The sequence below is a fragment of the Bos javanicus genome, chromosome 15 (genome assembly GCF_032452875.1).
Source record: "Bos javanicus breed banteng chromosome 15, ARS-OSU_banteng_1.0, whole genome shotgun sequence".
In the NCBI taxonomy this organism is placed as follows: Eukaryota; Metazoa; Chordata; class Mammalia; order Artiodactyla; family Bovidae; genus Bos; species Bos javanicus.
Genome location: NC_083882.1, coordinates 6,736,128 through 6,763,329, shown reverse-complemented (window position 1 = coordinate 6,763,329; position 27,202 = coordinate 6,736,128). Strand labels below are relative to the sequence as shown.

The window sequence follows — 27,202 nt, the reverse complement described above, 5'->3', positions numbered from 1 at the left end:
AGTGATGCCATCCAGCCATCTCATCCTCTGTCATCTCCTTCTCCTCTTGCCCCCAATCCCTCCCAGCATCAAAGTCTTTTCCAATGAGTCAACTCTTCGCATGAGGTGGCCAAAGTACTGGAGTTTCAGCTTTAGCATCATTCCTTCCAAAGATATCCCAGGGCTGATCTCCAAATGCTATATTCTAGTTTGCCTAAATGATCAGTTACTAATGAATATTTTAAACCAAGCTTAAGAAATCACATCATTTTATTTGTTATTATGTATAGTCAGCTCTGGGGAAAAGCTGAATTTATTCACAACAATATTAATATTTAGCTATACATTAAAAAGGGAAAAAAAGAAAAGTAAACCAGAGCCATTGAAAATAAAGCAATGTGCTTATAAAGACTAATATAGTTCCAGTGTGTTTAAATGCCCTCTTTGAACCTGAACTTCCTGGAAGACATGCCAAGAAGGAAAATAGAGTGTTGCATTGTTCTCAGGGGATATCGATAATGACTTTGTTTATATCATTGAGAATCTCCTATACAGGACCTTGAAGTTCATAATAGATATCTCCCTATTAACAGTCAGCAACAAATAAATAAGGAGTTTCCTGTGCTGTTTGAAATAGAGGCCTTCAGTAAAGGTCAGAAGCATAATAATGTGGATTTAAAAGTTAGTGGAGGCGATTCTGTGAGAGCTAAGTAAGTGTCACCTAAATATAACATTTTCTAGAGGTGTAATTTGATCCAAGGATTGTATTTAAAATATTTTTTAAAACCTAGGTGGATGAGTGATACAATTTGTAAAGTTTAAAAATAAAAATAAAATTTTAAAAAATAATAATAATAAAAAAGAAAAATAAATAAATAACACCTCTGATCTTTAATAGAATTGAAAATAGAATGTTTTATGAAAAATTTGTATTTCAAGTTAAAGATAGAAGGTCCTATTGTTTGAATATTGTAGGAACTATTAATTTTTATATGGCTAGTTATTAATATGGAGAACAATCAATCATGATTTAGCAAAACAAATCATTAGTTTTTTTATTATGTAAATAATGCTGTCACATTACCAGTACATTTTTAGTGTTTAATAACAAACATAGTACTTAATTATAAATATAACTTCCTGATTACAAATGGAATAATACCTAGTAAGTCCTTCCTTTTTACCTTCCATGTTGTTCATATCAAACATCTCAAAATCTCTAAAGTCAACAATTTATCTTTATTTTCTCTTTGTTTTTGTCAATATATATTAAATTTATAAGTAGTGTATAGTTGTTATAACAAAAAATGAACAAACTGAATTTTAAATGCCATTACTACTGTCCTCTCTAAATTCATCTCTGTCTTCCTGTGTCTTTTTCTGTTTTCCTGTGTGTTGCTCCTTTGCATTCTATCTTGCTGCCTTTAGAGTCCATTTCTATTTTTCCCAGAAGCTCCACTTCCACTTTCACATACTCACTCCACTTACACATCTACAAAAGTCTCATTAGCTTTAAAATAGGTCAGTGTTTCCTGACTCAAAACAGTTTTGAGGTTTCATTTTTTTTCATCCCTATTGTTTTGTTTTGATTTTTGGTTTGGGGTTGAGTTTGGTTTTGTTGTCACTCAAGAGGGTAAACAAGAATTCAGTTTCTATAGCACTGGCTCTTGTCACCTTGTTATTAGGAAATGTATTTTATCACACTGGATTTTTCCCAACCACTACTTCTGTGTGGAGAGAATCGAAAAGAGGTCAGTTCAGTTCAGTCGCTCAGTCGTGTCTGATTCTTTGCCACCCCCTGAACCGCAGCTTGCCAGGCTTCCCTGTCCATCACCAGCTCCCGGAGTTTACTCAAACTCATGTCCATTGAGCCGGTGATGACATCCAACCATCTCATCCCCTGCCGTCCCCTTCTCCTCCTGCCCTCAATCTTTCCCAGCATCAGGGTCTTTTCAAATGAGTCAGCTCTTCACATCAGGTGGCCAAAGTATTGGAGTTTCAGCCTCAACATCAGTCCTTCCAATGAACACCCAGGACTGATCTCCTTTAGGATGGACTGGTTGGATCTCCGTACAATCCAAGGGACTCTCAAGAGTCTTCTCCAACACAATGAAAGATAAAAAAACGCACAATTGCCACTTTGTGCCATGGTCTCAGTCCAGGTTGTCTCAAGTCTATAATGGAGATCAGGCAAGGCTATGAGAGCTATTGAAGCAGGGTTTTTGCAGAAACCTGCCTCAGTTACTCTTCCAATTAGACTGAACAAAGGCTAGGTATAGTCATAGCCAGGCAACTTTATCTAAGAATCATTTCTTAAAGTGGAACAGAACGAGAGTAAAGAATCAAAGTAGACCATATCCAGGGAAGGAGAGTTGGTATCACTCAAGAGTGTTGAATGGAAATGCTAGTTGCCAGTGCTCTGATATTTCTTATTGCCCAGTTCTGCGCAGCATTGAGGCAGCTGTTTCTTTTCTAAGTATTGTCATCTAAGATGCTTGCTTATCCTTGGCATAAAGCCACAATCAGAGACTTTTCGGTTAGTAATTGTCACCTACCCTTACAATGATAAACCAGCCTTAGGGTAATTTTTTACCTTTCCTTTAGTTAATACTTTTGATTAACACCCAACTTACTTCCCTCTTCCAAATGTCCAAGATGATATTGCAATCTGAAAATGTACCAAAATTGACATAAAACATTTTTCTAATCTTTAGTTACCATGAAAGTGGAAGTTACTCAGTCGTGTCCGACTCTTTGTGACCCCATGGACTATACAGTCCATGGAATTCTCCAGGCTAGAATACTAGAGTGGGTAGCCTTTCCCTTCTCCGGGGCATCTTCCCAACCCAGGGATCGAACCTAGGTCTCCCACATTGCAGGCAGATTCTTTACCAGCTGAGTCTCAAGGGAAGCCCAAGAATACTGGAGTGGGTAGTGTATCCCTTCTCCAGGAAATCTTCCTGACCCAGGAATCAAACAGGGGTGTCCTGCACTGCAGGTGGATTCTTTACCTACTGAGCTATCAGGGAAGCCACTTAGTTTCCATAGAAAGGGCTTATTCTAGTAATTCCTAATTTCTGCTCCAAAAAAAGGAAATACGTATTATATGAATAGTGATAATTGAAAATAAAAACAGCAAATAAAAGTTTTTAAGCCAATATATATATCACTAATTTTAAATATGGAATTATATTCTGATTTAATATTCTATTTTTATAGAATTTTGGACAAAGTATCCAGCTAAGTTCAAGTGAGCCAAAACAAACTACAAGGGGTACTTCTAATATTGAAGAAGGTATGTTTTAGTTTAAACAGTTTCTTCTCAGCTTTGTTCCCAATGATTTCTTTTTTGTTGTTCTTACATATTTTCCAAAGCTCTTACATATCACATGACTGTTATACCACCAATTAGGACCTGAATTCTCCTCACCCTGCACATTTAGACTGTTGCCAGTTTTTATTTGTTCTAAATAATAATATATTTAACATCTTTCTACATCAGATTTTTTCCTATTTGAGTATTTAAAATTAGAATACCTGGCTTAATTGGCACCCAACTAATATTTATTGAATGAAACTCTGTGTATTAAATGAGTACTAGGTCAAAGGAAATAAATTTTGTTGTGGCTTTTTTTTATATATTCCTGTAGCATTTTCATGAAAAGTATTATCATTCAAAATTCTTCTGGGGTGTATGTGAACTTAAGGTAAATATCACATCTCTTATTTGCATATATGACAGAGAAATGGTGTGTTATTAGTTCTTATTTGAGTACCTTTTACTAATAATAAGCTTAATTGTTTCTGTATGTGTATTTATTTTGGTGAATTATTTCTTCATATTCTTTTTTCCTATAAATATTGGAGTTTTAGTATTTTCTCACTCATTTCTGCAAACTGTTTAAATATCAAGGATTCTGATCCTTATGCTAGTTATAAATGTTTTTACTACTTTATTATGTGCATTTTATTCCACTTATGTTTTATTTTCACATATAGAAGTCTTACTTTACATTTTTTCATTTAACAAATAATTATTGAGAGCTAATTTCCTGCCTGCAACTAAATATTTTGGATACATAATAATTAATCAAACATGTAAAAAGTCTTGGCCTTCAGAATTTAAAATCTATTTGGGAAGACCAACCTCAAAAAATTTGTTTTTGGTTTTGTCTTAGTGATTTGTGCATTACCAAAGAAACTTTCCGATGAAGAAAGTTAGAAATGTTTCTTTTCCCTCTAGATTACTTTAATGATTTGATTCATTAAACTTAACTCTTTAATTCCTTTGAAATTTGTTTAAATAGATGATGTGAAGTGAAACTCCAAAGTGCTTATTTTATAAGCAACAAGCTAAGTTATTTGACTCATCTTCTTTGAAGTATTTGATCCTTCTATAGTCATATGGTCTTTTATTTGGTCAGTTTCTACATCTAATTTTCTAAAATTTCTGTAAGTTCTTTTTCTCTTATCATCATAATTGGTATTATAAGACAATCTACTTCATCTCTGTATTCTACTAATGAATAATAAAAACAACACAGAAATAATCTACATATACATAATGTATTTTTTCCTTAGTTAAACTAACACCTATGAACTTTTATTACCTCACTGCCATCATTTTGAGTATCTGTTTTTTACTTAGGGATGGGAAAATGCTAGATATAGAAGACCCTGATAAATAAAATGCAAAGTAACAAAAGATTTACTGGGTTTCTGTTTGTGAAATTAATACATACAAGCGTGTCAGTTATGTATAAGGACAGATCCCAAAGACAAAAAGGGATCAAAGAATAGTTAATAATAAAGTTTCTGTAGTTTCAGGCAGTACTTCTGAATTTTTGATGGCTGAAAATCTAGTGAAAGCTTCAGTGCCTGAGGATGAGATTCTAACTGTCATGAATAGCAAGCAGCTACAGCAAACAAATCTGGCTTTAAATAAACTGCAGCAATTTAACATCTGTGCACTATCAGCTGAAGAACAAAAGATCCTACAGTCCCTTAATCATCTCAATGAAAGATTATACTGTAAGTATGGAATAACATTTTTTGTGTACAGGAAATTTTGTATTTTATTCTTAGACAATTTTTATTTAAAATTTAATTTAAAAATTGAAAATGAAAATGCAAAATGTGTCCAGATTATCACCTATTTGAACCAAGTATATAACAATTTAAAATTTATCTGAATGTATATACTATTTCAAGTATACTGTATTCATATCATTTACAATGATACCAGTTTCACTGGCAGGCTTAATTGTCTTTTGGCAATGTGTGAATATACTTCCATTTCAGCAATGTGACAAGCTAGTTATCTGTACTTACCATCCATCTAAAACAACCATAAATCCAGGATTATTGTTGTCATTCAGTCACTAAGTCATGTCTAACTCTTTGTCAGCCCATGAACTGCAGCATGCCAGGCCTCCCCATCCTTCACTGTCTTCCTGAGTTTGCTCAAACTCATGTCCATTGAGTCAGTGATCCCATCCAATCATCTCATCCTCTGTATTTACCATCCATCAAAAACAACCATAAATTCAGGGTTATGTACTTTAAAATCTTAAATATAGCAATAAGATGGTAAGAATACAGAAATTCACAGGACCAGGAACTAAATATAAATAAGATCCTAGAGTGATGAGAGTGCTGCTGCTAGCTTTTCTCTTGAGAACATTTAACCCACAGAGTGAAATTGAGCTTTGCTTTTCATGGCCTCATGGAAAAATGGGAACAGAAGACAAAATCCATGGCCTACTTAAAGATGAGTAGTCTCATGGAAGACCCTCCCCCCCTAAAGTTGGGCCTACTGAGGAGCTACATCCTATGCAGTCTCACACTCCCAGAGAGACAGAGAGAGGTTAAAAAAAAAAAGCTTGCCTAACAAGTCTCAGAATTAAACAGATGAGGGGCGAAGACATGCAAGCTTTTTCACCCCTCTGTATGTCTCTGTATGTCTATGTAACTCTTTAAGAGGTTTTTGTCAACAACAGTCTCTTACTAAGGGAAATTCTAAAAATTGTACTTTAGCAAACCGAAAGTGATCTCAGATGGATAGTCTGAGAGGGTAAATTTGAACAAACATTGTATAAAAAAAATAAATGTAATTAAAAAGTAGTACGTGATTCAAAGAGAAAACAGAGTTTAAATACCTATCAAAAATATTACATAAATTGGAGAACATAAATGGTGTTAAAGTGTACTAGAACTCTCGTATGGTTATGGAATTGAGTAAAGATAGAGATTAACTTTGTACATGCTTGCTAATTTACTTCATTCATGTCCTACTCTTAGCAATCCTATGGACTGCAGCCCACCAGGCTCCTCTGTCCATGAGAGACAGAAATTAACTTTAGATGTTGATGAATAAAGTATGTCTGTGCTCATTACTAAGGTCACAGGGGAAAACTAGTTTAGATGAATTATTATCAGATGAAATTGACTATAAAGCAGAAAACATTACTAGACATAAAAAAAGATGACTTCATGATGATCAAAGTTTTAATACAGGAAAAATCTATAAAATATTTTCATTGTATAAACATTTAAAAACATAGCCTCAAAATGTATAAAGTATTTTTTAGCCATGATTAGGGGATATTTTAACATTAATTATAATTACAATCAGTAATTGATAGAACAAATAGACCGAAAAAATTGATATATAATAATCAAACATGATTAACATTCTTGATCAAAGGGACACATTCTTTGTAAGCGCACACTTAGAACATTTATTAAAAGGAACCAATATTATACTATAAAACACATTGACACATTTCAAAGGATTGGAGTAATGCACATCCTCTGACCACAAACATGAGTAACAAAAAATAACCATTAAGAAAAACATTTTTAAACAAACCAATGTTCTGAAAAATTAACTATAATAGAAAATACAAACTATTTAGATGTGAACAATAATAAAAATATTTTCTATGTATGTATTTATCAAGGTCTCTCAACCTTGTCACTACAGACATTTTTGGTTGATAATCATTTGTTGTGGGGGGCTTTCCTGTGCCTTGTACCATGCTTAGCAGTATCTCTGGCTTCGAAAATCATAGAATGTCCCCATCATGATAAGTGTCTTCAGACATAGCCAGATGTCCTCTGAATGGCAAAAAGAAAATTACCTATGGTTGAAAACTACTGAATATTTTTTATATGTCATATATATATAAATATATATGTATTTACTGTGTGCATGTATATATTCCACATTTGCATAAAATGTAGAAAACTGGAATATATCAATCACACACTAAGAATGAGAAAAAACAGATAAACAACAAAAGTGTATGTTTTCTTGAACCCATTAGAGAGCTGAGATCCCAGCACAACCAAGTAGCCTGACATCCAAGGAAAGACAGGAACTTCCAAGGAGAGACAACATGACCATTGGCTCGCTGTGGCAGAATATGGTGCAATGCCAGATTCCATACAAGCTGATGTTATGAATTATGTTTAAATTGCTAACAGATAAATGTGGGCTATTACTGGAATATAAAACCCCTGGGAGTCACAGACACAAGAGTTCACACAGCTCACAGATTCTTCTTTATAAACTTATACTGTGTATTCATAAGAAAAAAGCAGAATAGGAGACTAGAGAAATCCTTTCTCAGTGGCGCAGTCTTGGAGAAGGGGAGCAGCCATCACTGTAGGAAAGGTATCAAGCTCCATGCAGAACCTTCTTTCCTGCAGAATGAAGGTCTGGGCTTCCCAGGTGGCACTAGAGGTAAAGAATCCACCTGCCAAAGCAGGAGACAAAAGAGATGTGCGTTTGATGCCTGGGTCAGGAAGGGTCAGGAAGATCCCCTAGAGTGGGAAATGGCACCCACTCCAGTATTCTTGCCTGAAAAATTCCATGGGCAGAGGAACCTGGTGGGCTACAGTCCATTGGTGTGCAAAGATTTGGACACGACTGAGCAACTCAGCACACACACACACAGGTATTGGGATAGAGGCAGCAAACTTTGCTGATTGCCCCCAGGGCACAAGTGAAGACTTACTGGGTGTAGCGGAAACATAAGAGAAGTAGGCTTCTACTCTTAGAGAAGGGGCAAAAAGGAGGCAGAGACCCATATTATTAGAGGTATCATGCTATTGGAGAAGGGGCACAAAATTGTCTTGCACAAAACCTTCCAAAGATATAGTGCACAAAGTAGACTGCCCTGGAAAGGAGGAGCAGAATGACTGAGGAGGCATAGAGGACATGCCTAAGGCTTAAGCCTGGAGCAAGACAACAGAAAGACTCCACTACTCCCCCACTACAAGGCCAGCGAGTACCAAAGAACAAGCAATGGAAATCAGCTGGAGAAAAGCAAGAGCATAGAGAGTCTCATGGTACTGTGCAGACACACAGGGAGGCAAAAACTGAAAGTAGAGGGGAAATTTTAAGGGAAAAACCTCTGACACCTGCAGAAGCACAAAATAACACTAGAGAATTTTGAAACCATTGATGTACTGAAGGTAACCATAGCAACAATAAAACTCAAACTGAGTTGATTAACGACACACACACACATACATACACACCAATTGTCTAACAGAAAAGACATGCCCATTTTCTGGCACAAACATATTTATCCCAAACAAGAAGTTCAGCATTCAGTCAAAACTTAAAAAGCAAGAAAAAAAACTCACAGTCAAGGGACAAAGCAATGAACAGAGTAAGACACAGATGGCCCAGATGTTGAAACTGTTGGATAGATAATTTTAAATAACTATGACTAATATGTTAAAGGTTATAGTGGAAAAGGTGGGCCACATGGGAGATTACAAGCCTGAACAGATAAGAATTTCAGCAGAGAGATGGAAACCATACAAAAGGGTCAAATAGAAATGTGAGAAATAGGAACACTGTAACAGAAATTAGTATTCTATGTACTTGTCAGTAGATTCAACAAAGCTGAGGAAAGAATTTATGAATTTGAAGATAGGTGAGAGAAAATTTCCAAACTGAAACACCAAAACGTTTGAAGGAAAACACCAGAACAGAGGATCTAAGAGCCATGGGACAATATAAACCAGTCTAACAAACATCTGATTGGGACCCCAGTGTGAGAAACTGCAGCCTTTTTCACTGGAATGAGCTACTGATTGGATTTAGGTAAAGCCCTTTCACATAGGATGAGAACCCACTCTTCGATCCCAAATAGCTATGAAGAACTTCTGGGGTCATTCTGAGACAAGTTGTTTGTCACTTCATATTGCAACAATTGGGCACCAAATAGAAATTAAATTGAGCTCCTATTACATAAGTAAAAATCGGTTACAAGGTGATTAAAGATTGAATATGAAATATATATATAAAGCTTTTAGGAGGTAGTATAGAAAATATTTGTAATCTCAGGATTTCAAGGAAAGATTTCTTAAGTAGAGCACAAGGATCATAATCCATAGAGGAAAAAGATAATAAATTTTACTGTATTAAAGTTACAAACTTTTCTTCATATCAGAACATTAAAAGAATGAAAAGGCAGGCCACAAAACAGAAGAAAATTTAATACATCGTTCAAATATATAAAGAACTTCTATATATCGATAAGAAAAGTCAATTTAGTAGAAAAATAGGTGTGGGAAGATGAACAGGAACGTCACAACAAAGAAAATGCAAATGACAATAAGCACTAATAGATTATTCAACATTTTTAGTAATGCAAAATAAAACAATGAGGTACAGTTATATACTCATCAGAAAGACATGAGTTTAAAAGCATGGCAATGCTAAGTGTTGGCAAAGACATACAGCAATTAGAGCTCTCTGATAATGCTGATGGGAATGTAAACTGAGGCAATCTTTTAGGAAATGTTTTGCTACCCATGTAGTAAATTGAACATGAACATACCCTACAACCTAGCAATTTTACTTCTAGGTGCATATCTAGAGAAAACTGCACATGTGTATCAGGAAACATGTATAAGTATGTGTAGTGTGTGTGTGTTAGTTGCTTAGTCGTGTCTGACTCTTTTCAACCCCATGGAGTGTAGCCTGTTAAGTTCCTCTGTCCATGGGATTCTCTAGGCAACAATACTGGAGTGGGTTGCCATTCTCCAGCGGATAGAGATCATCATAACAACAAAAGCCAAAAATTTTAAAACATGTATATATATACACACACATATATATGTGGTATATTCAGGTTCTGGATTACTGTTCAACAAGGAAAATGAACAGCTACACGCATGGAAAACTAGATCTACACATGTCATCATGGATGAATCCAAATAATACATAATTTTGAGCAAAATAAGGCAAATCTCGGAAATACCATTTATGTAAAGAAACATGCAAAACTAGACAATTATTTGGGGGATATGTATACATGTATTAAATCTATAAAGAAGCAAAGCCAGTTTAGTGCATTACCTCTGTGAGCAGGGAAGAGAATGCAATCCCCAGAGCATCTGAGGTATTCCAGGATTTCTCCAAAGTGATGATAATGTTCAAATATCTTAGTCTAGGTAGTTACACAAGACATTAGCTTTATTATTACTGAATAAATATGCACATATGTTTTACATACTCTGTTAATTTCAAAATTAAATGCTTAATACATTAATAAAAGACAGTGTGCTGAATCTACAAAAGCAATACATAACTAAAGCTGTAGGTTTAAGGTAAAATCATGCAACTGTGCTGTGCTCAGTAGCATCCAACTCTTTGCAACCCCATGGACCATAGCTCACCAGGCTCCTCTGTCCATGGGATTTTCCAGGCAAGAATACTGAAGTGGATTGCCATTTCCTTCTCCAAAAATTAAGCAGATATAGAATAAAAGCATCAAGTCAGTTTTTTTGGAGGGTTCTTTTTTTCCTTTAGATACTTCCACATATCTTAAATGCTTCATATAAAAGATTCTGTCTTAATTTTTTTCTTTTGTCCAGATCCTTGCTATTATATGGACAAAAGCAAAAACATTGAAAAGGCAGCAGCTGACCAAATTACTGAACTTTTTGCACCTCAGTAGCTAAACATCTCCTCCTTTTCCCTGAGATCCTCCAAGAATGAAATTTGTTTTTTGTTTAAAAAGATAGAAAAATTAAAAAAGAAAAAAACAAGAAGATAGAAAAATTTTAACGAAAAAATAACCTAGCATTTGAATAAAGATTGGTATGGAACAGTCAAAGTACTAGGAATGTCTTTTTAGGAACATAAATTTTGTGTATAATAATAGTTTTTAATCAAATTAACTCGACTGTTTCTGAGGACAATAAGGAAAAAAGTTTCTTATTCAGTTTTGAATATTTTGACACATCAGAATTTAATATTTGATTCTTTAGCCAGTCCTTTCAATATATATAACTAAATTATTTATATATCATGGTATAATTATTTCAGATATACAAGAAACCATTTGCAAAAATCCATCCATCAAAAGTACTTTACAAATAATACCACTTCTGGTAAGTATTTTCAGAGTATTTTTTGTTTTCTTTTTTTAGGAAACATCATGTTTTTATACGTAAAAATCCTTTATTGGTAATAATTTTTCTTAAGATTGACTTTTAGGAAGCTTTTCTCCCCAATCAACTTTTTAATTATAAGATGTTTTCTTAGAATCAAGCAAATATCCTCTCATTTAAAAAATCATAATATAAAGATTTTTACATTGAGAGCATTTCATCAATTGACAGATGGTAACCATTAACTTTCTCTCTAAAAACGTTACTCTTCCTTATTTTAACATCAGTAACATCGGTCAGCAACCTTCCTTTCTCAGGGAAAATGGTATAAATTCACAGAGTTATGACATCAAAATTACTCCATTCCCCTCCTCCATCAATACGGTTTCATTTGCCATATTCTGCCTGGACATTTGAACATTTTATTTTTGTTTGACCGTCTGTCTGCTGTTTTTATTTTATGTTATTTTACTCTTCATTTAGATTCACCAGCTGATGACATTTTGCCGTCTTTGGTTTATCTGATGTATGGATGGATGGGCAGATGAAAGAGCAAAGTAGAATAGGTGGGCTCGGATAGGACAGGGTAGATGGGACAGAAGATGCATAGTTACACACACACAAACATATATTTTAATGAACTGCTTAAAAGTGTAGACATGGTGATACTTCCCCTCCAATACCCCAGCATACATAAATTCACCTACCATCAAAATTACCACACCCGAGAAATTTAATATCACATATTATTTGATACACATTCCACATTCAAAGTTCTTCAGTTGTCTAAAAAAAACTCTCTGTGGCTATTTTATTTCTCTGATCCAGGATCTAACCCAGGATTATAATGTTGCATTTGGTTGTTGTATCTTTTAACCTAGAAAAGGCTCCTGTTTTTCAGTCTTTCATCTACATTGACACTTGTGAAGCATCCAGACCGATTATATTGAATACCCTATAATCTGGATTTGTCTGATTGTTTTCTCATGATTAGATTCAGGTTATTTTTTTATTCAGGTTATTATGAATGCAGAGTTCTCAGTTTATGTTTTTGTAGCCTGTTTTTCTTTTAATCACTTGGGCTTATTTCTACCTGTATCTTGCCCAATTCTATTTAACTGCTTGTTATCTATAGTCCCAAAAACAGATGTCCACACTTTTAGATGTCCAAGCTTAGTTCCTCCCTTTGGAATAAAGTGCATGGGCTTTCGATGTACTTTGGTCTTTTAAAAGATTTCAAAATTTGTTCTTGGATCTTCACTGTATTTTATATATGTAAAATTATTTAATATGAAAGTTCTAAAAAGGCAATATATAACCATATTCTTACACTTTCTGTATGTTCAAGAGACCATTAAAATTGTATTTACCAGGACACTTGTAGTATAGCCTATTTCTAGTCAATAGAGATTTTTCCAAAAAATATTTCTATCTCTTTAAATGGCAAAAATGTCTGTTTAAAAGTATTTGTTATTTTGGAGATATTGCAGATAAGCTTTTTATCAGTGTTTTTTTGTTTTTCATTCATCTCCAATGTTTTCCTATCCATATGAACAAGAATTTTGTTTTTAAATTATAATACTATATTATAGCTTTACAATGTACAAGTATTATGTAGTTAATTCAGAAACTAAATTTCTCCACCTAGGAACACTAATTGTATAATATCTATCAGGTACCCCAGTACTAAAAACCCAAATGTCATTGGTTTAACATTGGAGAATTGATGTTTCATTCCCAGAAGTTGTATATCTCTCTGGAAGATTCACAACTTGAGTAAAGTTTATATATTAATCCACCACCCTCCACCCCACATATATGGTTTTATTGTTGTTGCTGTTTGCATATTTACCCCATTCAATTGCCCTTTGGGATGTTTCCCCCATACCAGTGCTTGATAGTGTTGATCTGGGTTTCTTTCTCATCTCAGGCATAGAAGTAAACTGATGTATTTTTTCTTCCTAATGTGTTTAGTGGAGAAGGCAATGGCAACCCACTCCAGTACTCTTGCCTGGAAAATCCCATGGACGGAAGAGCCTGGTAGGCTTCAGTCCATGGGGTCGTGAAGAGTCAGACACGACTGAGCAACTTCACTTTCACTTTCCACTTTCATGCATTGGAGAAGGAAATGGCAACCCACTCCAGTGTTCTTGCCTGGAGAATCCCATGGACGGAGAAGCCTGGTAGGCTGCAGTCCATGGGGTCGCACAGAGTCGGACACGACTGAAGCGACGCAGCAACAGCAAGCAAGCAAGCAATGTGTTTAGTATGAATTTTAAAAGATACTTTATCATTTAAAAAAATCATTCTGAAAGGTATAAAACCATTTAAATCATTTGAAACCATTATCTAGAAAGAACAATAATGGATTTCTAATAGTGAGATTTCAGGCACTTTAATACTTGGGTTAGAGGAATAATTTTGAGCAGGAGAGCCACCTCAGTATCTTTCATAGCACAGTCAACTGCTATTGCTTAGAGCAAGTACTGTTCTGAGATTTTTCAGAAGAGAAGTATTCAACCCACTCTTTTCTGTATTCCTTCATTGAACACTCATAATCACTTTAGTAGTATCCACCCCCATAGAGTACTGATTAGCATTATGTGAGATAATCACCCATGTAAAGCACTTAGAACAGAACCTATAACATAGCATGTGCTAAATACATGTTAAGTTGCACTATCATTATTATTGTCACCTCGGCTTCCCAGGTGGCTCAGATGGTAAAGAATCTGCCTGCAATGTGGGAGACCTGGGTTCGATCCCCTGGAGAAGGAAATGGCAACCCACTCCAGTATTCCTGCCTCAAGAATCCCATGGACAGAGGAGCCTGGTGGGCTACAGTCGATGGGATCACAAAGAGTCAGACACGACTGAGCAACTAATGCACATGGTCATCTTACTAGTTTAAATTATCTCCAAAAAAAGTGACATTCCAAAAAGTATTTACATGAAATTTACATGCAGAATATAACTTCTCTTCTAAAAAATATGAATTATTCTAACAACAATTTTTAATCCCACAATGTACAATGTTGATCTATTCTAGCCAAACATGTTTAATATATTTAATGTGAATTAAGTTTGCAATGCTCTGCTCTGCTTTCATGTTTTTCTCATGCTTTACTTACATTCTTGCCCAATTCCTACCTGCACTATATTTTTGCTCTACTCTTCAGACACAACCCTCTAAGCTGCAGTTTAATGTTACTTCTCCCATGAAGCATGCTGTGACCAATCCATCTATGATATTCTAAGCCTCCTCTGAACTTATTACTGCAGTATATCTGGTTTTACACATGTGTACTCCATATGTGCTTTGTTAGTTGTCTTTCTAAGTGAATAATCTTTTTTGGATCTTAGAGGATTTTTTTCACTTATCTGCCCACTTCATAGAAATTTGCACATACTCAATCTTTGAAAATACTGGTGGAGATTATATGGCTTTTTTATACATGGTCTGTGAATATATAAATTATCCACATTTTTCAGACTTCAGTAAAATGCAGTGAACCTGAAACCTTTTTTAATATTCTAAGGATTTTATGCTCCATAAAAGTACCACTGTTTCTAGCGTTCTTCCAAAGGCCTCTACTGAGTGTTGTTTATCTGTTTGCTTGCTTTGGCTGCGCAGGCTGTCTCCAGCTGTGGGCACACAGGCTCCTCTGGTTGCAGAGCGCAGGCTCCAGAGCACACTGGCTCAGCTGTCCTGTCAGTTGAGAGGTCTTGGTTTCCCGACCACGACCCCACCCACAGCCCTGTGGGCTCCCAGCCACCGGGCCACCTGGGAAGTCCCTGAGTGTTAATGTTGTTGTGTACTCACTCAGTCGTGTCCAACTCCAAACCCATGGACTGCAGCCTGCCAGGCTCCTCTGTCCGTGGAATTCTCCAGGCAAGAATACTGGAGTGGGTTGCCATTTCCTTCTCCAGGGGATCTTCCCAACCTAGGGGTCGAACCTGTATCTTCTGCACTGGAAGGTGGATTCTTTACCAGTGCACCGCCTGGGAAGCCCCTGAGTGTTAACATTTAATCAATACAGTCTTTGCGGCAACTGAACATTTTTGAGATATAAGTAGAAGAAAGGAAACTGACACTTACTAGGCTCCTACCATTGAAAAGCACTGTACCAAATGGTCTCACAGATATTCTTCTGTTTAATCTTCTACGTTGGTGACATTAAGTGATTTTCTCAACTCTCAGAACTGTGATGAGTTCTGGTGATGCGTTCTCAGTGATGAGTCAGGATTTACACTTTCCCATCTAACCCCCAAAATCTGTTCTACCTTTTATAATCCTTATTTCAATGACACCATTATCCACCAAATTTCCCTGAGAGAAATTTATATCTTATCCAGGCTTCTCATTCTCCCTTAACCCCTAGTCAATAAATCCTCCCAATAATAAAGTGCATCTCAAATCCGCTGACTCCTCTCCATTTCTGCTATTATCTTAGTTTAAGAATTCACCATGTCTCATCTAGACCATTTCAACAGCCTCCCTTTTTGCTCTCACCACTGTGTCTTTCACACCATCACCATCAGAGTAATCTTTTTAAAGAGCCAGGTAGGAACATAACACTCTCTTTCTTAAAACCCAATCTCAGTAGTTACCCATCACCTGAAAGATAAAATTAAGACTTCCCTGGTGGTACCTTGAATAAGAATCCATCTGCCAGTGCAGGGCACAGGGTTCGATCCCCGGCCCAGGAAGATTCCACATGCCACAGAGCAACTAAGCCCATGCACCACAACTACTGAGCCTGTGCTCTAGGGCCTGTGACCCACAACTGCAGAGCCCACGGGCCACAACTGCTGAAGCCCCTTCACCTAGAGCCTGTGTTCTGCAACAAGAGAAGTCACCCCAATGCAGCAAAGAGCAGCCGCTGTTTACTGCAGCTAGAAAAAGCCGGTGCAGCAACGAAGACCTAGTGCACCCAAAAATAAATAAATAGACAATGAAAAGTAATTTTTAAAAACTCCAGAGAACTACACTCAAGAGCTTTTCACCCTCATCTCCAGTTGCTCTACAGGTCATAATTTACATACTCTTGAGTAAGAAGCAGGTCTCCCTGGAACTTCTTGCAGCATCCCGGGCCCACACTGCTCCCACTGCTTCACAGGAGTGCTCCTAAACTCCTCTCTCCTCTATTCTTTTAAGACTTGACTTCAGTGTCATCCCTGATAGGCTTACCCAGCTCAGACTTTGTTTTACCCAAAATTTAGAAGTTCTTCTTTTTGGAAACCGTAGCAGTCTGATTTTTTCTTTTTGTAAAAATTATTGTATTTGCCTATTTTTATTCACTGAACAAATAAAGGCTTAGTTCTTACCCTGTGTCAGGCTGGGACTCGAAAGCAGAAAACACTTTCCTTTCCTCAAGTAAGGAAGTAAGTCTGTGCATTATAACACGGACATACAGATAAAATGCAAACAATATAGGATAAAAGGGTTACTGCAGGGCAGCCTCCAGGCCCTCCCATGATTTTTCAATATAAAAACTAGGAATCTTAGAAGCAGAATTTTCAGTTTGGAATATTTTACCTGCTTTTTTAATGGGGAACACATGTATACCTGTGGTGGATTCATTTTGATATTTGGCAAAACTAATACAATTATGTAAAGTTTAAAAATAAAATTAATTAAAAAATTTAAAAAAATAAAATAAAATAAATTTAATGAATTTTTAACAATCACTTTCCCAAGAACTTCTTTAGCCTAACATTGTTAAACTACTCCTAGGGTATTGTATGGGCTCCAAGTGATTCCTATAGAAACTAAAATTATTAAATTTTGACCATTTACACAGCAGGTTATGATTTTTAAAAAGCACCTGTAAACATCTTGCCAATAGCAAAGAGTAAAGATTATGAACCATTATAATTAGTATGATGCCTTATATAAAGTGATAGTCATCATGTTGAGATTGATGTTTATGTAGCATTTGAGAAATTGAATTATGAGTTCAGTCTTATTAAAATCTGTAATCTGTAAGGAGATCCACCTAACAGATTTTTCCTTAAAGTCTATGAATACTACAGTAAAAGAATATATTCTGAAATTATGTTACAGAACAGCCAGCCAAGGACCAGTCCATCTGATGTTGGATCCAGATCACAGAGAAAATACTGATGAGTATAACAGTAGTTATTAAATGGAATCATTATTTTTGAGAATCTCCTATAAATATATATTTATGTGTCTGTTAATTATTAAAATACTATAACCATCAAATAACATGAACAATGGAGATAAATTGATTTACATTTATGCTTAGAATACTTTATGTATTTTATTGATAAATACATTTTTAATAAATGAAAATACTTCACTGTTTTTAATGAGAATGCTACTGGAAATACATTGTATTTAAAAGTAAGATATTTTATTATTCAAATTATGTGTTAGCTATAGTTCAGGAGCTTGTTTTGCTGAAATTCCTAATAAATTCTAAATTTTTGTAGAATGGTGTAAAAAGTTTATGATTAATAATACCGCTCATAAATAGTAATTCTATTTGTTTAAGACTTTGAAGGATCTCTGTACTTTGGAGATGTTACTAAAGGGTCTTATTCTCAATTCTGTATGTTCAGAAATTAAAGTTATCATATTTGAAAGGGGTGGTTAGCCTCTAAAGAATTGGCTTTACTAGCAAAGCTCATGAGGCAAATGATAAATATCAAAAGTAAACTTCAATCCCAACTGGATTACTTAAATTGTCTGATCAATATGTTCTTTTCTCAATGAGAGTGTCTATTGGTGAAACTAGATTTATATTAGAAGGTTGTTTCTTTAAGTTATAGAAACAAAACCAAAAGTTGTATGATCATAAAAAAAATTGTTTTCATAAAATTATAATAGTCTCATACATCCTTTTGAAGAAGGAAATGGCCACCCACTCCAGTATTCTTGCCTGGAAAATTCCATGGACAGAGGAACCTGGCGGGCCGCAGTCCATGGGATCACAGAGTCGGCCACGACTGAGTACATCAGCAGCATACATCCTTTTATCAAGTATTTCTCCTTCATGCTCTCATCACCTCTCATCTGGACTATTTCAAGATGAATCTCTTACCTCTGGCACCAATAAGGCTGCTAGAGTGGCATTTCTGAAGTATGAGTGAAGTGACCAGAATGAAAATCATATCAATCCCAACTTAAATGTCTTTAGAGCTTCCTCTCTGGCTGCTAGAGAAAATTTACACACCTGAGCATGGCATATAAGGCTCTTCATGTCCTGAGTCCTCCCTGTTTACCTACATCATCTTTACCAACTCTCTCACCACACCACTTATTTCAGCATACTGAACTTTCAGTTCAATAGCTCAGTCGTGTCCAACTCTTTGCAACCCCATGAATCACAGCAAGCCAGGCCTCCCTGTCCATCACCAACTCCCGGAGTTCTCTCAAACTCACGTCCATCAAGTTGGTGATGTCATCCAGCCATCTCATCCTCTGTCGTCCCCTTCTCCTCCTGCCCCCAATCCCTCCCAGCATCAGGGTCTTTTCCAATGAGTCAACTCTTCGCATGAGGTGGCCAAAGTACTGGAGTTTCAGCTTTAGCATAATTTCTTCCAAAGAACACCCAGGGCTGATCTCCTTTGGAATGGACTGGTTGGATCTCCTTGCAGTCCAAGAGACTCTCAAGAGTCTTCTCCAACACCACAGTTCAAAAGCATCAGTTCTTCGGTGCTCAGCTTTCTTCACAGTCCAACTCTCACATCCATACATGACCACAGGAAAAACCATAGCCTTGACTAGACAGACCTTTGTTGGCAAAGTAACGTCTCTGCTTTTGAATATGCTATCTAGGTTGGTCATAATTTTCCTTCCAAGGAGTAAGCGTCTTTTAATTTCATGGCTGCAGTCACCATCTGCAGTGATTTTGGAGCCCCCAAAAATAAAGTCTGACACTGTTTCCACTGTTTGAAGTGATGGGACCAGATGCCATGATCTTCGTTTTCTGAATGTTGAGTTTTAAGCCAACTTTTTCACTCTCCTCTTTCACTTTCATCAAGAGGCTTTTTAGTTCCTCTTCACTTTCTGCCATAAGGGTGGTGTCATCTGCATGTCTGAGGTTATTGATATTTCTCCCGGCAATCTTGATTCTAGTTTGTGCTTCTTCCATCCCAGCGTTTCTCATGATGTACTCTACATATAAGTTAAATAAACAGGGTGACAATATACAGCCTTGACATACTCCTTTTCCTATTTGGAACCAGTCTGTTGTTCCATGTCCAGTTCTAACTGTTGCTTCCTGACCTGCATACAAATTTCTCAAGAGGCAGGTCAGGTGGTCTGGTATTCCCATCTCTTTCAGAATTTTCCACAGTTTATTGTGATCCACACAGTCAAAGGCTTTGGCATAGTCAATAAAGCAGAAATAGATGTTTTTCTGGAGCTCTCTTGCTTACAGACCCCCAAATACAACCTGCTATTTCATGCCTCTCTGCCTGTACATATACCATTGATACTATCTTGGAATGCCTTCCCTTTCACTCTACTTACATCTGCTGATAAACTTTAATTCATTCTTTTAAATTCTGTTTAGGTTAAATTTCCTCCCAATTTTTTCTAGTAATCATCTCCACTACCTATAAATCTCCACTACATATAAATTTGTACCCTGCATTATAATTATTTGTGTGCATAAATGTCTGTTCTTCTAGATCAAGAGAATTCTAGAAGGTAGAAATTGTCCTTAATTTGTTCCCTTTGAAATTAAAATAAAGTACATAGTGGCAGATCAAAATAACAAGGAAAAAATATTCAATTGTTCAATTTGTTGAGCCCCTACTGTGTACTAGGTACTGCTTTGTGTGCTACGGATACAATAAAAAACAAAACTAACTGTCTGCCACTATGGAACTTAAATTTTAGTGAGAATTACAGATTTTAAAACATAAGACTATAATATTAGATAGTTATAACATACTATAATATCAGATAACACTGAATGAAAATCAGAGCATGGTAAGGGACAGAGAATGATGGGAGTATTATTTTAGACAGAGAGGTAAAGTGCTCAGAGAAGGGCTCTGAGAAACTGACATTTGGGTGCATATGTGAGTGAGGTACAGTGACCTCAGGATGGAAAAGGTCAGTTTTCATTCCAGTCCCAAAAAGCGCAATGTCAAAGAATGTTCAAACTACCACACAATTGCACTCATCTCACACACTAGCAAAGTAATGCTCAAAATTCTCCAAGCCAGGCTTCAACAGTATGAACTTCCAGATGTTCAAGCTGGATTTAGAAAAGGCAAAGGAACCAGAGATCAAATTGCCAACATCTGTTGGATCATCGAGAAAGCAAGAGAGTTCCAGAAAAACATCTATTTCTACTTTCTTGACTTTTCCAAAGCCTTTGACTGTGTGGATCACAACAAACTGTGGAAAATTCTGAAAGAGATGGGAATACCAGACCACCTGACCTGCTTCTTGAGAAACCTGTATGCAGGTCAGGAAGCAACAGTTAGAACTGGACATGGAAAAACAGACTGGTTCCAAATAGGAAAAGGAGTACATCAAGGCTGTATATTGTCACCCTGCTTATTTGACTTATATGCAGAGTACATCATGAGAAATGCTGGGCTAGATGAAGCACAAGCTGGAATCAAGATTGCTGGGAGAAATATCAGTAATCTCAGATATGCAGATGACACCACCCTTATGGCAGAAACTGAAGAATTAAAGAGCTTCTTAATGAAAGTGAAAGAGGAGAGTGAAAACGTTGGCTTAAAACTCAACATTCAGAAAACAAAGATTGTGGCATCTGGTCCCATCACTTCATGGCAAATAGATGGAGAAACAATGGAAATAGTGGGAGACTTTATATTTTTGGGCTCCAAAATCACTGCAGATGGTGACTACAGCCATGAAATTAAAAGACACTTTCTGCTTGGAAGAAAAGCTGTGACCAACTTAGACAGCATATTAAACAGCAGAGATATTACTTTGCTAACAAAGGTCCATCTAGTCAACGCTGTGATTTTTCCAGTAGTCATGTATGGGTGTGAGAGGTGGGCTATAAAGAAAGCTGAGCACTGAAGAATTGATGCTTTTAAACTGTGGTGTTGGAGAAGACTCTTGAGAGTCCCTTGGACTGCAAGGAGATCCAACCAGTCCATCCTAAAGGAGATCAGTCCTGAATATTCATTGGAAGGAGTGATGCTGAAGCTAAAACTCCAATATTTTAGCCACCTGATGAAAAGAGCTGACTCATTGGAAAAGTCCCTGATGCTGGGAAAGATTGAAGGCAGGAGGAGAAGGGGACGGCAGGGGATGAGATGGTTGGATGGCATCACTGACTCAATGGACATCAGTTTGGGTGAACTCCTGGAGTTGGTGATGGACAGGGAGGCCTGGCATGCTGAGGGGTTGCAAAGAGTTGGACACGACTGAGCAACTAAACTGAACTGATTCAGTTACCATAGTCCAGAGACAGCTTAAACCCACCCAAGATCATGACCAACTGAAAGAAAAAGTATTTTGTACAGTCTTATTTGGAGTGTATAAGAGTAGAATTTAATAAGGTAACATAAAATTTAGAGCTCAGATTTAAAAAAATAGAAAGTTGCTTGCCTCTACCAGTAAACATTTTGGACATTTTTTTATGCCATCAGTATACCTCTGTGAATCAAGATAGCATTAAACAACTTTCCTTTCAGTCCTGGTCATGTGCAGAGGTCCAGAAAGGGCTCTGGCCTTCTCTGTGTCATGCCTTTGGTACCGGTGGCTTCCAGTCCGTGAGTACTAACCTCAAGCACCCGGACATCAGGCTCCAAGGAGCAGCAGGGTTCCCCAAGGTACTGATTCATTCTCCTTTGATATCAGGTCTGTGGAGCTGCCCTGGGAGCCTGAGCTGTGCTAGCCTCTCCTCTCCCACTTCACATTTCAAACAATGAAGGCTGTTCTACAGGAAAATAAATAAAATTATATTCCCATGGGGTAATCAGGCAAGATGGGTGTGCATTGATGTTTGTGAAGCATTTCAAACATCTTAAATGAATACGTGGTGTGTTTTTTTTTTTTTAAGACAAGGATTCATATTTATGTGTTGCTGTAAATGTATTCATCAGCCTCCTACATGCTAAAGCAACTCCACAGTTAATAATCCCTAACTTTAATCCCTTTCATTTATACATCAAAGAATATCTCTAAACAAGAGATAGTTAAAAATAATTAAAAATCCAAAGTCAGGCTAGACCAGAACAACCTCACTAGTAAACTGGTAAAGCAGGACAAGATTTGTACTTTCCTAATACATTATGACATTGTCCTTTTATGAAACTGCAATATGACCAGAATCCGCATGCAGTATTGGCCCTGTGTGTGTGTGTATGTGGCAGTCGCTCAATCATGTCCAACTCTTTGTGACCCCATGGACTATAGCCTGCCAGGCTCCTCTGCCCATGAATTCTCCAGGCAAGAATTGATAACCATTCTTGCCTGGAGGAATGGCTGGAGTGGGTAGCCATTCCTTCTCCAGAGGATCTTCCTGACCCAGGTATTGAACCTGGTCTCCAGCATTCCAGGCAGATTCTTTACTGTATGAGCCACCAGGAAGCCCATTATTGGCCCTAACTCCTCCAAAAAGAGATGTTATAATTTTAGACCAGAGTGGCTTCATTAAATAAGAAAAGTAGAAGGACAAAAATATACATTCCTTGCAAATTAAAGTGAATAGTGTTTTGCATGCGACCAAAGTGAACACTAAGTAAGAATGTGATAATATATACATTTCAAATAATGTAAGAAAAGTGCCTTACAACACTGAGTTTTAACTTTTAGGGAAAAAAAAGAATTCTCTTTCAAATTGAGAAGGTAAACTTAGAAGAAACCAAAGAAAATACCACTTTCCTCAGTGAATAAACTTATAAAATCACTACAAGGTACAATAATCTCTTAGGCAAAGAATATCAAAAAAAATTTTTTTTAATTAGACACATCTGTGATACACAGAGTTTCTAATAACTGATAAGAAATTTAGGTTTATCTTTAAAACTGGTGTCAGAGAGGATACTTGCTTTCAAGAGCATGAAAAATATTTGAATATTTGAACTAAGGATGAGTCTGGAAATTTTTTAAATAGATGTTTTAATTATAAAATTATAAAGGGGGGGCAAATTATAGATAGATAGATATGTCCTATGTCTTGATAAAATTTTATGAAGTGGACACACCTATGTAACCACCACCTACATGAAGATATAGAGCATTACTAGCACCCCAAAGTATTATACATTACCCCCGAAGACAATTGCCATTCTGATTTCTATCACCAGAGATTTAATTTGTCCATTTTGGGCCTTTACATAAATAAAATCATACTGGGAAATATATATATACATATATATAATATTAAAATAAAATTAGCATCAGAGATGATTACCAATGACTTCATTTTAAATCCATGTTGGCAAAGCACATGAAAAGATGCTCAACATCACTAAGTTCATTTCAGTTCAGTTCAGTCGCTCAGTCGTGTCCAACTCTTTGCGACCCCATGAATCGCAGCGCACCAGGCCTCCCTGTCCATCACCATCTCCTGGAGTTCACTCAGACTCACGTCCATCGAGTCAGTGATGCCATCCAGCCATCTCATCTTCTGTCGTCCCCTTTTCCTCCTGCCCCCAATCCCTCCCAGCATCAGAGTCTTTTCCAATGAATCAACTCTTCACATGCTGCTGCTAAGTCACTTCAGTCATGTCCGACTCTGTGCAACCCCATAGATGGCAGCCCACCAGGCTCCCCTGTCCCTGGGATTCTCCAGGCAAGAACACTGGAGTGAATTGCTATTTCCTTCTCCAACTCTTCGCATGAGGTATCACTAAATTAGAGAAATACAAATCAAAACTACAATGAGCGATCACCTCACATCAGTCCAAATTCATCAAAAAGTATACGAACAATAAACGCTAGAGAGGGTATGGTGAAAGGGCAACCCTCCTACACGGTTGATGGAATGTAAATTGGTACAACCTCTATGAGGTTCAAAAAAAAACTGAAAATAAGTTGTCATATAATCCAGCAATCCCACTCCTGGCACATATGCAGAGAAAACCATAATTATAAAAAATGCATGCACTCCACTGTTAATTACAGTGCTGTTTACCATAGCCAGAGAAAACTCTTGAGAGTCCCTTGGACTGCAAGGAGATCCAACCAGTCCATTTTGAAGATCAGCCCTGGGATTTCTTTGGAGGGAATGATGCTAAAGCTGAAACTCCAGTACTTTGGCCACCTCATGCGAAGAGTTGACTCATTGGAAAAGACTCTGATGCTGGGAGGGATTGGGGGCAGGAGGAAAAGGGGATGACAGAGGATAAGATGGCTGGATGGCATCACTGACTCAATGGACATGAGTCTGAGTGAACTCTGGGAGTTGGTGATGGACAAGGAGGCCTGGCGTGCTGCGATTCATGGGGTTGCAAAGAGTCGGACACAACTGATTGACTGATCAGATCTGACTTACCATAGCCAAGACATGGAAGCAGCCTAAATGTCCATCTACAGAGGAATGGATAAAGAATATATATATAGTGGGATGTATATTTATATATATAGTGGAATATTACTCAGCCTTTAAAAAGAATGAAATAATGTTATTTGCAGCAACATGGATGAACCTAGAGCTTGTCATACTGAGTGATGTAAGTCAGACAGATAAAGACAAATATCATGATACTGCTTATATGTGGAATCTAAAAAAATGACACAAATGAGTTTGTTTATAAAATAGAAATAGAGTCACAGATGTAGGAAGCAATCTTGTGGTTACTAGGGGGGAAAGAGTGGGAGGGGTAAATTGGGAGATTGAGATTGACATATACATACTATTATATATAAAATAGATAACTAATAAAGACCTGAAGGCAGGAGGAGGAAGGGACAACAGAGGATGAGATGGCTGGATGACACCACCAACTCAGAGGACATGAGTTTGAGCAAACTCTGGGAGATGGTGAAGGACAGGGAAGCCTGGAGTGCTGCAGTCCATGGAGTCCCAAAGAGTTGGACATGACTGAGCAATTGAACAACAGCAAATAAGGACCTACTGTGTATCACAGAGAACCTTACTCAATACTCTGTAATGACCTACATGGGAAAGGAATCTTTAAAAGAGTGGGTATATGCATACACATAACTGGCTCACTTTGCTGTACAGCAGAAATGAACATGACATTGTAGACCAACTATACTCCAATAAAAATTTTTGACTTAAATAAATCCATGTTGGAAGTAAAATGCACTAACACCAGTCAACACAAGAAATATATAGATTTGCATAAAGGATACTCTTGCTTTCCAAACCCTTCTCTGAATCTCATCTCCCTTCCCTTTATGTCACCTCAAGGTCAGTGTCCCTCTGTGAAGTTCTGCTGTTCAGTGCAGTTTCTGGATCAAGGCACTGACTACAGAACTGAGGCGCAATTGCACCTGAGGGCTTTCTTCTCACTCCTATCCAGAAATTCCTCAAAACTGAAACTCTTCCACAAAGATTCACAGCCTCATCACCTCAAGCAATAAGTCTACCTTTCATCTTCTCATGGACAGAAAGATCAAGCCCTGAGCCTTCGGGAATGGGAGCACTAACTCCAAGACCCTAGATTACCAGAGAACTAACCCTAGGGAGTATCAAATACTGAGAACCTACACAAAGGAAACCACTTGAATACAAGACCCGACATCACCCAACCACCAGTAGCACCCTGTGCAGGATGCCTCATCTAAACAACAAACAAAACAAAAATACAAACCCACTCATCAGCAGACAAGATACCACCTCACTCAGCCTTGTGCATCAGAAGAAAAACAAACAAAAACTCAGCAAAAATCTCACCCTATACAAAGCTTACACAAACCACTGGACCAACCTTAGGAGAGCAGAAACCAAAAGGAAGAAAGAATCCAAACTTGAAGCCTGGGAAAAGGAGATCTCAAACACAATAAGTTAAAAAAAAAAAAAAATGAAGGAGAAATACTACACAAATGAAGGAACAAACTGGAAACACAGAAGTCCAAATAAATGAAGAGGAAATAGGCAAACCCCCTGAAAAAGAATTCAGAATAGTCATAGTAAAGATGATCAAAAACCTTGAAAATAAAATGGAGAAAATGCAAAAATCAATTAACAAAAACCTAGAAAAAGAATAAACATATAAACAACACAATTACTGAAATTAAAAAATACTCTAGAAGGAATTGATAGCAGAATATCTGAAGCAGAAGAATGAATCAGTGAACTAGAAGATAAAATGGTGGAAATAACTTCTTAAGAGCAGAATAAAGTAAAAAGAATGAAAAGAACTGAGGATAGTCTCAGAGATCTGTGGGGTAATATCAAATGCACCAACATTAGAATTATAGGGGTCTCAGAAGAAAAGCAAAAGAAAGGGTATGAGAAAATTTTTAAAGAGATTATAGTTGAAAATTTCCCCAACATGGAAAAGGAAATAATCAAGTTCAAGAGGCGCAAAGAATCCCATACAGGATAAACCCAAGGAGAAACATGCCAAGACACATACTAATCAAACTAACAAAGACTAGACACAAAGAAAGAATATTAAAAGCAGCAAAGGAAAAGCAACAAGTAACATACAAGGAAAACCCCATATGTTTAATAGCTGATCTTTCAGCAGAAACTCTGCAGGCCAGAAGGGAATGGCAGGATATATTTAAAGTACTGAAAGGGAAAAATCTACAGCCCAAAATTACTGTACCCAGCAAGGATCTCATTCAAAATTGATGGATAAATAAAAAGCTTTTCAAACAAGCAAAAGTTAAGAGTATTCAGTACCACCAAACCAG

General features: G+C 36.8%; 1 protein-coding gene and 1 non-coding gene across 7 annotated transcripts in view; both read left to right on the top strand.

Annotated features, from left to right (window-relative positions):
* CEP126 (centrosomal protein 126) overlaps window positions 1–27,202 on the top strand; it is a 138,681-nt gene that overhangs the window by 96,002 nt on the left and 15,477 nt on the right. For 4 of the 6 annotated variants that reach the window (XM_061440126.1, XM_061440131.1, XM_061440132.1 and 1 more), the window contains 4 exons: window positions 3,199–3,274; window positions 4,801–5,010; window positions 11,333–11,397; window positions 17,465–17,739. In XM_061440126.1, coding sequence (XP_061296110.1) covers window positions 3,199–3,274; window positions 4,801–5,010; window positions 11,333–11,397; window positions 17,465–17,524 — 411 coding nt within the window. In that variant the 3' untranslated portion in view covers window positions 17,525–17,739. Of the gene's footprint in view, window positions 1–3,198; window positions 3,275–4,800; window positions 5,011–11,332; window positions 11,398–17,464; window positions 17,740–27,202 lie in introns of those variants that run through there. The other 2 variants (XM_061440129.1, XM_061440127.1) reach the window with 2 other exon arrangements.
* Window positions 22,052–22,168, top strand: LOC133227239 (small nucleolar RNA SNORA57). Its single transcript, XR_009729788.1, has one exon. It is a non-coding gene; the product is annotated as a small nucleolar RNA SNORA57 (small nucleolar RNA).